General features: G+C 54.2%; 1 protein-coding gene across 1 annotated transcript; it reads left to right on the top strand.

Annotated features, from left to right (window-relative positions):
* Positions 1 to 736: 736 nt before the first annotated feature.
* Positions 737 to 13,543, top strand: LOC139250288 (ATP-dependent 6-phosphofructokinase, muscle type-like; the record flags this gene model as incomplete). Its single annotated transcript, XM_070872777.1, has 5 exons — positions 737 to 820; positions 1,695 to 1,790; positions 7,924 to 8,016; positions 9,658 to 9,783; positions 13,479 to 13,543. Coding segments are annotated over exons 2-5 (344 nt in total), but the record flags the coding sequence as incomplete, so codon positions are not given.
* Between the last annotated feature and the right edge of the window lie 627 nt (positions 13,544 to 14,170).

Raw genomic sequence — 14,170 nt, 5'->3', positions numbered from 1 at the left:
CTCCCCCTCTCTCTCTCCCCCTCTCTCTCCCCCCCACTCTCTCTCTCCCCCTCCCTCCCTCTCACTCTCTCCCCCTCTCTCTCTTTCCCCCGCCCCTCTCTCCCCCCCTCTCTCTCTCTCCCCCCCACTCCCTGTCCCCCCCTCTCCCTCTCCCCCTGTCTCGCCCCGCCCTCTCTCTCCCCGCCCCTCTCTCCCCCCCGCTCTCGCCCCTCTCTCTCTCTCTCCCCCTCTCTCTCTCCCCCTCTCTCTCTCCCCCTCTCTCTCCCACGCCCCTCTCTCCCCCCCCCTCTCTCTCTCTCTCCCCCTCTCTCCCCCCCCTCTCTCTCTCTCTCTCCCCCTCTCTCTCTCCCCCTCTCTTCCCCCCCCCTCTCTCTTTCCCCCTCCCTCCCTCTCCCCCTCTCTCTCTCCCCCTCTCTCTCTCTCCCCCTCCCTCTCTCCCCCCCACTCCCTGTCCCCCCCACTCCCTGTCCCCCCTCTCTCTCTCTCCCCCTCTCTCTGTCCCCCTCTCTCTCCCCCGCCCCTCCCCCCCTCTCTCCCCCTCCCCCCCTCTCTCTCTCTCCCCCCCTCTCTCTCTCTCTCTCCCTCACTCTCTATCTCTCTCTCTCTCCCCCTCTCTCTCCCTCTCCCCCTCTCTCCCCCCCACCTCTCCCCCCCCCCCCGCCCCTCTCTCCCCCTCCCTCCCTCTCACTCTCTCTCGCTCTCTCTCTACAGATACCTGGCCCTAGTTACAGGTCTAGCGTGCGGAGCTGACTGGGTCTTCATTCCCGAATCCCCCCCACCTCCGAAATGGGAGGACATCCTGTGCCAGCGACTAAATGAGGTGAGGTGGGAACCCTTTGACCCCGCGCTCAGGGTCAAGCGGGGTCATATCCGGGCCAGTGAGGGGTAGCTCTTGTATTGCAAAGGGGATGGAGTATAAAAGCAGGGAAGTCTTGCTCCAGTTATACAGGGTATTGGTGAGGCCACACCTGGAGTACTGCGTGCAGTTTTGGTCTCCGTATTTACGAAAGGATATACTTGCTTTGGAGGCAGTTCAGAGAAGGTTCACTCGGTTGATTCCGGGGATGAGGGGGTTGACTTATGAGGAAAGGTTGAGTAGGTTGGGCCTCTACTCATTGGAATTCAGAAGAATGAGAGGTGATCTTATGGAAACGTATCAGATTATGAGGGGGCTCGACAAGGTGGATGCAGAGAGGATGTTCCCACTGATGGGGGAGACTAGAACTAGGGGGCATGGTCTTAGAATAAGGGGCCGCCCATTTAAAACTGAGATGAGGAGGAATTTCTTCTCTCAGAGGGTTGTAAATCTGTGGAATTCTCTGCCCCAGAGAGCTGTGGAGGCTGGGACATTGAATATATTTAAGGTGGAGATAGACAGATTTTTGAGCGATAAGGGAGTGAAGGGTTATGGGGAGCGGGCGGGGAAGTGGAGCTGAGTCCATGATCGGATCAGCCATGGTCGTATTAATTGGCGGAGCAGGCTCGAGGGGCCGAATGGCCCGCTCCTGCTCCTATTTCTTATGTTCTGATGTCCCGGGGTTTAAGGGCGGTGGAGGGAGAGGGGTTGGCGAATTAAACGGACGCGCGCAGCGGGAGCTGGGTGGGGTCAGTGGTTCATGCACTGACCTTTCACCCTCTGGGACTTGTGGTCAAACCCATCGCCCGCCCGCTCTGATCCTGCCGGTTCCTTCCAGACTCGCCAGCGAGGGTCCAGACTCAACATCATCATCATGGCAGAGGGTGCGATCGACTGCGAAGGAAAGGCCATAACCTCGGAGTATTTGAAGAACGTGAGTAAAGCTCTCTCTACACTGTCCCATCAAACACTCCCAGGGCAGGTACAGGGGGTTAGATACAGAGTAAAGCTCCCTCTACACTGTCCCATCAAACACTCCCAGGGCAGGTACAGGGGGTTAGATACAGAGTAAAGCTCCCTCTACACTGTCCCATCAAACACTCCCAGGGCAGGTACAGGGGGTTAGATACAGAGTAAAGCTCCCTCTACACTGTCCCATCAAACACTCCCAGGGCAGGTACAGGAGGTTAGATACAGAGTAAAGCTCCCTCTACACTGTCCCATCAAACACTCCCAGGGCAGGTACAGGGGGTTAGATACAGAGTAAAGCTCCCTCTACACTGTCCCATCAAACACTCCCAGGGCAGGTACAGGAGGTTAGATACAGAGTAAAGCTCCCTCTACACTGTCCCATCAAACACTCCCAGGGCAGATACAGGGGGTTAGATACCGAGTAAAGCTCCCTCTACACTGTCCCATCAAATCCTCCCAGGGCAGGTACAGCATGGGGTTACATATAGAGTAAAGCTCCCTCTACACTGTCCCATCCAACACTCCCAGGGCAGGTACAGGGGGTTAGATACAGAGTAAAGCTCCTTCTACACTGTCCCATCAAACACTCCCAGGGCAGGTACAGGGTGTTAGATACAGAGTAAAGCTCCCTCTACACGTCCCATCAAACACTCCCAGGGCAGGTACAGGGGGTTAGATACAGAGTAAAGCTCCCTCTACACTGTCCCATCAAACACTCCCAGGGCAGGTACAGCACGGGGTTAGATACAGAGTACAGCTCCCTCTACTCTGTCCCACCAAACACTCCCATGGCAGGTACAGGGGGTTAGATACAGAGTAAAGCACCCTCTACACTGTCCCATCAAACACTCCCAGGGCAGGTACAGGGGGTTAGATATAGAGTAAAGCTCCCTCTACACTGTCCCATCAAACACTCCCAGGGCAGGTACAGGGGGTTAGATACAGAGTAAAGCTCCCTCTACACTGTCCCATCAAACACTCCCAGGGCAGGTACAGAGGGTTAGATGCAGAGTAAAGCTCCCTCTACACTGTCCTATCAAACACTCCCAGGGCAGGTACAGAGGGTTAGATGCAGAGTAAAGCTCCCTCTACACTGTCCCATCAAACACTCCCAGGGCAGGTACAGGGGGTTAGATATAGAGTAAAGCTCCCTCTACACTGATCCATCAAACACTCCCAGGGCAGGTACAGGGGGTTAAATACCGAGTAAAGCTCCCTATGCACTGTCCGATCAAACACTCCCAGGGCAAGTACAGCACGGGGTTAGACACAGAGTAAATCACCCTCTCCACTGTCCCATCACACACTCCCAGGGCAGGTACAGCACGGGGTTAGATACAGAGTAAAGCTCCCTCTCCACTGTCCCATCACACACACCCAGGGCAGGTACAGCACGGGGCTAGATACAGAGTAAAGCTCCCTCTACACTGTCCCATCAAACACTCCCAGGGCAGGTACAGGGGGTTAAGTACAGAGTAAAGCTCCCTCTACACTGTCCCATCAAACACTCCCAGGGCAGGTACAGGGGGTTAGATACAGAGTAAAGCTCCCTCTACATTGTCCCATCAAACACTCCCAGGGCAGGTACAGGGGGTTAGATACAGAGTAAAGCTCCCTCTGCACGTCCCATCAAACACTCCCAGGGCAGGTACAGCACGGGGTTAGATACAGAGTAAAGCTCCCTCTACACTGTCCCATCACACACTCCCAGGGCAGGTACAGGGGGTTAGATACAGAGTAAAGCTCCCTCTACACTGTCCCATCAAACACTCCCAGGGCAGGTGCAGGGGGTTAGATACAGAGTAAAGCTTTCCCTACACTGTCCCATCAAACACTCCCAGGGCAGGTACAGCACGGGTTAGATACAGAGTAAAGCTCCCTCTACACTGTCCCATCACACACTCCCAGGGCAGGTACAGCACGGGGTTAGATACAGAGTAAAGCTCCCTCTACACTGTCCCATCAAACACTCCCAGGGCAGGTACAGGGGGTTAGATACAGAGTAAAGCTCCCTCTACACTGTTCCATCAAACACTCCCAGGGCAGGTACAGGGGGTTAGATACAGAGTAAAGCTCCCTCTACTCTGTCCCATCAAACACTCCCAGGGCAGGTACAGGGGGTTAGATACAGAGTAAAGCTACCTCTACACTGTCCCATCAAACACTCCCAGGGCAGGTACAGGGGATTAGATACAGAGTAAAGCTCCCTCTACACTGTCCCATCAAACACTCCCAGGGCAGGTACAGGGGGTTAGATACAGAGTAAAGCTCCCTCTACACTGTCCCATCAAACACTCCCAGGGCAGGTACAGCACAGGGTTAGATACAGAGTAAAGCTCCCTCTACACTGTCCCATCACACACTCCCAGGGCAGGTACAGGGGGTTAGATACAGAGTAAAGCTCCCTGTACACTGTCCCATCAAACACTTCCAGGGCAGGTACAGCGGGTTAAATACAGAGTAAAGCTCCCTCTACACTGTCCCATCAAACACTCCCAGGGCAGGTACAGGGGGTTAGATACAGAGTAAAGCTCCCTCTACACTGTCCCATCAAACACTCCCAGGGCAGGTACAGGGGGTTAGGTACAGAGTAAAGCTCCATCTACACTGCCCCATCAAATACTCCCAGGGCAGGTACTGGGGGTTAGATACAGAGTAAAGCTCCCTCTACACTGTCCCATCAAACACTCCCAGGGCAGGTACAGAGGGTTAGATGCAGAGTAAAGCTCCCTCTACACTGTCCTATCAAACACTCCCAGGGCAGGTACAGGGTGTTAGATACAGAGTAAAGCTCCCTCTAAACTGTCCCATGAAACACTTCCAGGGCAGGTACAGCACGGGGCTAGATACAGAGTAAAGCTCCCTCTACACTGTCCCATCAAACACTCCCAGGGCAGGTACAGGGGGTTAGATACAGAGTAAAGCTCCCTCTACACTGATCCATCAAACACTCCCAGGGCAGGTACAGGGGGTTACATACAGAGTAAAGCTCCCTCTACATTGTCCCATCAAACACTCCCAGGGCAGGTACAGGGGGTTAGATACAGAGTAAAGCTCCCTCTGCACGTCCCATCAAACACTCCCAGGGCAGGTACAGCACGGGGTTAGATACAGAGTAAAGCTCCCTCTACACTGTCCCATCACACACTCCCAGGGCAGGTACAGGGGGTTAGATACAGAGTAAAGCTCCCTCTACACTGTCCCATCAAACACTCCCAGGGCAGGTGCAGGGGGTTAGATACAGAGTAAAGCTTTCCCTACACTGTCCCATCAAACACTCCCAGGGCAGGTACAGCACGGGTTAGATACAGAGTAAAGCTCCCTCTACACTGTCCCATCACACACTCCCAGGGCAGGTACAGCACGGGGTTAGATACAGAGTAAAGCTCCCTCTACACTGTCCCATCAAACACTCCCAGGGCACGTACAGGGGGTTAGATACAGAGTAAAGCTCCCTCTACACTGTTCCATCAAACACTCCCAGGGCAGGTACAGGGGGTTAGATACAGAGTAAAGCTCCCTCTACTCTGTCCCATCAAACACTCCCAGGGCAGGTACAGGGGGTTAGATACAGAGTAAAGCTCCCTCTACACTGTCCCATCAAACACTCCCAGGGCAGGTACAGAGGGTTAGATGCAGAGTAAAGCTCCCTCTACACTGTCCTATCAAACACTCCCAGGGCAGGTACAGGGTGTTAGATACAGAGTAAAGCTCCCTCTAAACTGTCCCATGAAACACTTCCAGGGCAGGTACATCACGGGGTTAGATACAGAGTAAAGCTCCCTCTATACTGTCCCATCAAACACTCCCAGGGCAGGTGCAGAGGGTTAGATACAGAGTAAAGCTCCCTCTACACTGTCCCATCAAACACTCCCAGGGCAGGTACAGGGGATTAGATACAGAGTAAAGCTCCCTCTACACTGTCCCATCAAACACTCCCAGGGCAGGTACAGGGGGTTAGATACAGAGTAAAGCTCCCTCTACACTGTCCCATCAAACACTCCCAGGGCAGGTACAGCACAGGGTTAGATACAGAGTAAAGCTCCCTCTACACTGTCCCATCACACACTCCCAGGGCAGGTACAGGGGGTTAGATACAGAGTAAAGCTCCCTGTACACTGTCCCATCAAACACTTCCAGGGCAGGTACAGCGGGTTAAATACAGAGTAAAGCTCCCTCTACACTGTCCCATCAAACACTCCCAGGGCAGGTACAGGGGGTTAGATACAGAGTAAAGCTCCCTCTACACTGTCCCATCAAACACTCCCAGGGCAGGTACAGGGGGTTAGGTACAGAGTAAAGCTCCATCTACACTGCCCCATCAAATACTCCCAGGGCAGGTACTGGGGGTTAGATACAGAGTAAAGCTCCCTCTACACTGTCCCATCAAACACTCCCAGGGCAGGTACAGCACGGGGTTAGATACAGAGTAAAGCTCCCTTTACACTGTCCCATCAAACACTCCCAGGGCAGGTACAGCACAAGGTTAGATACAGAGTAAAGCTCCCTCTACACTGTCCCATCAAACATTCCCAGGGCAGGTACAGCACGGGGTTAGATGCAGAGTAAAGCTCCCTCTACACTGTCCCATCAAATACTCCCAGGGCAGGTACAGGGGGTTAGATACAGAGTAAAGCTCCCTCTACACTGTCCCATCAAACACTCCCAGGGCAGGTACAGGGGGTTAGATACAGAGTCAAGCTCCCTCTACACTGTACCATCAAACACTCACATGGCAGGGACAGGGGGTTAGATACAGAGTAAAGCTCCCTCTACACTGTCCCATCACACACTCCCAGGGCAGGTACAGGGGGTTTGATACAGAGTAAAGCTCCCTCTATACTGTCCCATCACACACTCCCAGGGCAGGTACAGGGGGTTAGATACATAGTAAAGCTCCCTCTACACTGTCCCATCAAACACTCCCAGGTCAGGTACAGCACGGGGTTAGATACAGAGAAAAGCTCCCTCTACACTGTCCCATCAAACACTCCCAGGGCAGGTACAGCACGGGGTTAGATACAGAGTAAAGCTCCCTTTACACTGTCCCATGAAACACTCCCAGGACAGGTACAGCACAAGGTTAGATACAGAGTAAAGCTCCCTCTATACTGTCCCATCACACACTCCCAGGGCAGGTACAGGGGGTTAGATACATAGTAATGCTCCCTCTACACTGTCCCATCAAACACTCCCAGGTCAGGTACAGCACGGGGTTAGATACAGAGTAAAGCTCCCTCTACACTGTCCCATCAAACACTCCCAGGTCAGGTACAGCACGGGGTTAGATACAGAGTAAAGCTCCCTCTATACTGTCCCATCACACACTCCCAGGGCAGGTACAGGGGGTTAGATACATAGTAATGCTCCCTCTACACTGTCCCATCAAACACTCCCAGGTCAGGTACAGCACGGGGTTAGATACAGAGAAAAGCTCCCTCTACACTGTCCCATCAAACACTCCCAGGGCAGGTACAGCACGGGGTTAGATACAGAGTAAAGCTCCCTCTATACTGTCCCATCACACACTCCCAGGGCAGGTACAGGGGGTTAGATACATAGTAATGCTCCCTCTACACTGTCCCATCAAACACTCCCAGGTCAGGTACAGCACGGGGTTAGATACAGAGAAAAGCTCCCTCTACACTGTCCCATCAAACACTCCCAGGGCAGGTATAGCACGGGGTTAGATACAGAGTAAAGCTCCCTTTACACTGTCCCATCAAACATTCCCAGGGCAGGTACAGCACGGGGTTAGATGCAGAGTAAAGCTCCCTCTACACTGTCCCATCAAATACTCCCAGGGCAGGTCCAGGGGGTTAGATACAGAGTAAAGATCCCTCTACACTGTCCCATCAAACACTCCCAGGGCAGGTACAGGGGGTTAGATACAGAATAAAGCTCCCTCTACACTGTCCCATCAAACACTCCCAGGGCAGGTACAGGGGGTTAGATACAGAGTAAAGCTCCCTCTACACTGTCCCATCAAACACTCCCAGGTACAACACGTGTTAACTAATTGCACCCTAACACTCTGTCTCTTTCTCTCCCTCTCTCCCTCCCTCTCTCCCTCACTGTCTCCCTCTCTTTCACAGATGGTTACAAAGCGGCTTGGTTTCGACACCCGAGTCACCATTTTGGGTCATGTACAGAGGGGTGGGACTCCCTCTGCCTTTGACCGGATTCTGGTAAGAGGACACACACGTTAATCCCCTCAGTCTCGATGGGCCATGGAATTTGTTGACCAGTGTTAAGCATGGCTCTCTGGGTAGCACACTCTTGCCCGTGAGCTCGAAGGTCGTGGGATTAAGCCCCATAATCCAGGCCAACACTCCCCGGGGCCAGTACTGAGGGAGCGTCGCACTGTCGGAGGGGCAGTACTGAGGGAGCGTCGCACTGTCGGAGGGGCGGTACTGAGGGAGCGTCGCACTGTCGGAGGGGCAGTACTGAGGGAGCGCCGCACTGTCGGAGGGGCAGTACTGAGGGAGCGCCGTACTGTCGGAGGGGCAGTACTGAGGGAGTGCTGCACTGTCGGAGGGGCAGTACTGAGGGAGTGCTGCACTGTCGGAGGGGCAGTACTGAGGGAGCGCCGTACTGTCGGAGGGGCGGTACTGAAGGAGCGCCGCACTGTCGGAGGGGCAATACTGAGAGAGCGCCGCACTGTCGGAGGGGCAGTACTGAGGGAGTGCTGCACTGTCCGAGGGGCAGTACTGAGGGAGCGTCGCACTGTCGGAGGGGCAGTACTGAGGGAGCGTCGCACTGTCGGAGGGGCAGTACTGAGGGAGCGCCGTACTGTCGGAGGGGCAGTACTGAGGGAGTGCTGCACTGTCGGAGGGGCAATACTGAGAGAGCGCCGCACTGTCGGAGGGGCAGTACTGAGGGAGCCCCGCACTGTCGGAGGGGCAGTACTGAGGGAGTGCCGTACTGTCGGAGGGGCAGTACTGAGAGAGTGCCGCACGGTCGGAGGGGCAGTACTGAGGGAGCGCCGCACTGTCGGAGGGGCAGTACTGAGGGAGTGCCGCACTGTCGGAGGGGCAGTACTGAGGGAGTGCTGCACTGTCCGAGGGGCAGTACTGAGGGAGTGCTGCACTGTCGGAGGGGCAGTACTGAGAGAGTGCCGCACTGTCGGAGGGGCAGTACTGAGGGAGTGCCGTACTGTCGGAGGGGCAGTACTGAGGGAGCGCCGCACTGTCGGAGGGGCAGTACTGAGGGAGTGCCGCACTGTCGGAGGGGCAGTACTGAGGGAGTGCCGCACTGTACGAGGGGCAGTACTGAGGGAGTGCTGCACTGTCGGAGGGGCAGTACTGAGAGAGTGCCGCACTGTCGGAGGGGCAGTACTGAGGGAGTGCCGTACTGTCCGAGGGGCAGTACTGAGGGAGCCCCGCACTGTCGGAGGGGCAGTACTGAGGGAGTGCCGTATTGTCGGAGGGGCAGTACTGAGGGAGCCCCGCACTGTCGGAGGCGCGGTACTGACTGAGCTCAGAACCAGAGGACGCAGGATTTAAGGCGACTAGCAGAAGGTGCAAAGGCGAGATGTTGGAAAACCCTTGTGCGCAGCGAGTGGTTTGGTTCTGGGATACGGGGCCTGAGAGGGCGGTGAAGGCAGACTCAATCGCGGCTTTGAAAAGGGGAGCTGGATCAGTCCCGAAGGGATAAATATTGCCGGGGCTCCGGGCAAAGGGCGGTGGGGGGGGAGAGTGGGACTGGTTGAGGACCTCTTGCAGAGAGTCATCGCGGATCTCGACGGGCCGACTGGCTTCACTCTGTGCCGTAACCCGTTGTATGATTCCCATTTAATGGCCGTGGTTTTTCTATCGCCCCGTGTTCAGGGCAGTCGGATGGGAGTGGAGGCAGTGATGGCCTTGTTGGAAGCAACCCCTGAAACACCCGCCTGCGTGGTCAGTCTCTCGGGAAATCAGGCAATTCGTCTCCCGCTGATGGAGCTGGTGCAGATGGTGAGTGTCTTGGGGAGAGTCCGGTGGCTTGCGTTCACAGATGTTTCAGTGAAAGTCCCGATGTCCCAGGTCCTCAACTCCAGTTGAGCGAGCGGAACATGCCCGTGCCTGAATTATTTTAACGTGTGGTGATTGCTGCCGACATATAAATGTGATATATAATTTTATCCACCTCAATCAGGTCTCCCCTCAGCCTCCTCTATTCCACAGAAAACAACCCCAGTCTATCCAATATTTCCCCATCGCTAAAATTCTCCAGTCCCGGCAACATCCTCGTAAATCCCCTCTGCACCCTCTCCAGTGCAACATCCTGGTAAATCTCCTCTGTACCCTCTCCAGTGCAACATCCTGGTAAATCTCCTCTGTACCCTCTCCAGTGCAATCACATCCTTCCTGTAATGTGGTGATCAGAACTGCACGCAGTACTCCAGCTGTGTCCTAACCAGTGTTTTATATAGTTCGAGCATAACCCTCCCTGCTCTTGTATTCCATGCCTCGGCCAATAAAAGCAAGTATTCCGTGTTCCTGCTTAACCACCTTATCCACCTGGCCTGCTACCTTCAGGGATCTGTGGACCTGCACTTCCAGGTCCCTCTGTTCCTCTACACTTCTCAGTGTCCGACCATTTAATGTGTATTCCCTTGCCTTGTTAGCCCTCCCCAGATACATCACCTCACACTTCTCCGGATTAAACTCCGTTTGCCACTGCTCTGCCCACCTGACCAGTTCATTGATATCTTCCTGCAGTCCGCAGCTTTCTTCATTATCAACCTGTGTGTGTATATAGAGAGAGAGAGACACACACATGGATCGCAGGCGAGAGAGGTGCAGGAGTAGGCCATTCGTCCCTTCGAGCCTGCACCACCATTCAATATGATCATGGCTGATCATTCCCTCAGTACCCCATTCCTGCTTTCTCTCCATACCCCTTGATCCCTTTAGCCGTAAGGGCCACATCTAACTCCCTTTGGAATATATCCAACGAACTGGCCCCAACAACTCTCTGTGGTAGAGAATTCCACAGGTTCACAATTCTCTGAGTGAAGAAGTTTCTCCTCATCTCGGTGCTAAATGGCTTACCCCTTATCCTTAGACTGTGACCCCTGGTTCTGGACTTCCCCAACATCGGGAACATTCTTCCTGCATCTAACCTATCCAGCCCCGTCAGAATTTTAACTTCTAAATTCCAGTGAATATAAGCCTAGTCGATCCAGTCTTTCTTCATATGTCAGTCCTGCCATCCTGGGAATCAGTCTGGTGAACCTTCGCTGCACTCCCTCAATAGCAAGAATGTCCTTTCTCAGATTAGGAGACCAAAACTGAACACAATATTCCAGGTGTGGCCTCACCAAGGTCCTGTACAACTGCAGTAACACCTCCCTGCTCCTATACTCAAATCCTCTCGCTATGAAGGCCAACATACCATTTGCCGTCTTCACCGCCTGCTGTACCTGCATGCCAACCTTCAATGATTGATGTACCATGACACCCAGGTCTCGTTGCACCTCCCCTTTTCCTAATCTATCACCATTCAGATAATATTCTGCCTTCGTGTTTTTGTCACCAAAGTGGATAACCTCACATTTATCCACATTATACTGCATCTGCCATGCATTTGCCCACTCACCTAACCTGTCCAAGTCACCCTGCAGCCTCTTAGCATCCTCCTCACAGCTCACAGAGTTGAGTTGGGTAGAGTTGAGTTGGGCAGAGTTAGGTTGGGCAGAGTTAGGTTGGGCAGAGTTAGGTTGGGCAGCGTCAGGCTGGGCAGAGTCAGGTTGGGCAGAGTTAGGTTGGGCAGAGTTAGGTTGGGCAGAGTTAGGTTGGGCAGAGTTAGGTTGGGCAGAGTTAGGTTGGGCAGAGTTAGGTTGGGCAGAGTTGGGTTGGGCAGAGTTGGGTTGGGCAGAGTTGGGTTGGGCAGAGTTGGGTTGGGCAGAGTTGGGTTGGGTAGGGTTGGGTTGGGCAGAGTTCGGTTGGGTAGAGTTGTGTTTGGGCAGTGTTGGGTAGAGTTGGGTTGGGTAGGGTTGGGTAGAGTTGGGTTGGGTAGAGTTGGGTTGGGCAGAGTTGGGTAGAGTTGGATTTGGGTAGAGTTGGATAGAGTTGGGTTGGGCAGAGTTGGGTAGAGTTGGGTTGGGTAGAGTTGGGTTGGGCAGAGTTGGGTAGAGTTAGGTTGGGTAGAGTTGGGTTGGGTAGAGTTGGGTAGAGTTGGGTTGGGTAGAGTTGGGTAGAGTTGGGTTGGGCAGAGTTGGGTTTGGGTAGAGTTGGGTTGGGCAGAGTTGGGTTGGGTAGAGTTGGGTAGAGTTGGGTTTGGTAGAGTTGGGTTTGGTAGAGTTGGGTTTGGTAGAGTTGGGTTGGGTAGAGTTGGGTTTGGTAGAGTTGGGTAGAGTTGGGTTGGGTAGAGTTGGGTTGGGTAGAGTTGGGTAGAGTTGGGTAGAGTTGGGTTGGGCAGAGTTGGGTTTGGTAGAGTTGGGTTGGGTAGAGTTGGGTTGGGTAGAGTTGGGTTTGGGTAGAGTTGGGTTGGGCAGAGTTGGGTTTTGGTTGGGATTTGGTAGAGTTGGGTTGGGTAGAGTTGGGTTTTTGTTGGGTTGGGTAGAGTTGGGTTGGGTAGAGTTGGGTTGGGTAGAGTTGGGTTTTGGTTGGGTTGGGTAGAGTTGGGTTGGGTAGAGTTGGGTAGAGTTGGGTTTGGTAGAGTTGGGTAGAGTTGGGTTGGGTAGAGTTGGGTTTTGGTTGGGTTGGGTAGAGTTGGGTTTGGTAGAGTTGGGTAGAGTTGGGTTGGGTAGAGTTGGGTTTTGGTTGGGTTGGGTAGAGTTGGGTTTGGTAGAGTTGGGTTGGGCAGAGTTGGGTTTTGGTTGGGTAGAGTTGGGTTGGGTAGAGTTGGGTTGGGTAGAGTTGGGTTTGGGTAGAGTTGGGTTGGGCAGAGTTGGGTTTTGGTTGGGTTGGGTAGAGTTGGGTTTGGTAGAGTTGGGTTGGGCAGAGTTGGGTTTTGGTTGGGTAGAGTTGGGTTGGGTAGAGTTGGGTTGGGTAGAGTTGGGTTTGGTAGAGTTGGGTAGAGTTGGGTTGGGTAGAGTTGGGTTTTGGTTGGGTTGGGTAGAGTTGGGTTTGGTAGAGTTGGGTAGAGTTGGGTTGGGTAGAGTTGGGTTTTGGTTGGGTTGGGTAGAGTTGAGTTTGGTAGAGTTGGGTTGGGCAGAGTTGGGTTTTGGTTGGGTTTGGTAGAGTTGGGTAGAGTTGGGTTTGGGTAGAGTTGGGTTGGGCAAAGTTGGGTTTTGGTTGGGTTTTGGTAGAGTTGGGTAGAGTTGGGTTTGGGTAGAGTTGGGTTGGGCAAAGTTGGGTTTTGGTTGGGTTTGGTAGAGTTGGGTAGAGTTGGGTTTGGATAGAGTTGTGTTGGGCAAAGTTGGGTTTTGGTTGGGTTTGGTAGAGTTGGGTTTGGGTAGAGTTGTGTTGGGAAGAGTTGGGTTTTGGTTGGGTTTTGGTAGAGTTGGGTTGGATAGAGTTGGGTTGGGCAGAATTGGATAGAGTTGGGTCACGAATCGATTTGACCCCTGAGGTCCACTCTACCCAACCCAACTCTACCCAGCCCTGCCCAACCCAACTCTGCTCAACTCCCGGTGCAGGGATCCGGCCAGGAGCGAGTGCGGGGGAGGGAGGAGTGCGCGCTCCGGACAACTCGGGATAACCGTGTGTCTTCTCCTCGGCAGACGAAGGACGTGACCAAGGCCATGGAGGAGAGACGCTTTGACGAGGCCATCAAGTTGCGCGGAAGGTGAGTGTCACCGAGACTCCTGGGCACGAGGCAGAGAGTGTGGGGAGGGGCGTAAAGGGTCTTCCCAACCAGAGGGGAGGGAAGGAAGGGTCCCCCATTGTACAGCGACTGGGGGAAGGGGCTAACCTGTCAAACTGACCCCCTGCGGGACTGTGACCGGGGGTTGGAGAGAGGGCAGGGGTACGGGTAGGCACTGTGTTGTGTCACTAGTGAGTCCCCGGGGTTTGATTAACATCCCGGCCGTTTGTAGTTCACCCAACCGTCAATCCAACTGATCCCAGCCGTCGGGGAAAAGGGAACCCTGAATCCGGAGGTTCAGGGGCTCTCTGCGTTTAGTTAGTACACAAACCCAGTCCATCTACCCAGGGCACGTCTCCCAGTGAGGGTCACACTTCACACAGTCAGACAATTAGCTCATCATTTAATGTTTGTGTGCCCTCTCTCCCTCCCTCCATCTCTCCCATTCTCTCTCTCTCCCGTTCTCTCCCTCTCTCCCTCCCTCTCTCCCTCCCTCCCTCTCTCCCGTTCTCTCTCTCTCCCGTTCTCTCCCTCCCTCTCTCCCTCCCTCCCTCTCTCCCGTTCTCCCTCTCTCCTGTTCTCCCTCTCTCCCGTTCTCCCTCTCTCCCG

This window comes from Pristiophorus japonicus, unplaced genomic scaffold (genome assembly GCF_044704955.1).
Source record: "Pristiophorus japonicus isolate sPriJap1 unplaced genomic scaffold, sPriJap1.hap1 HAP1_SCAFFOLD_3652, whole genome shotgun sequence".
NCBI lineage: Eukaryota > Metazoa > Chordata > Chondrichthyes > Pristiophoridae > Pristiophorus > Pristiophorus japonicus.
This window is presented reverse-complemented; position numbering and strand designations above follow the sequence as displayed.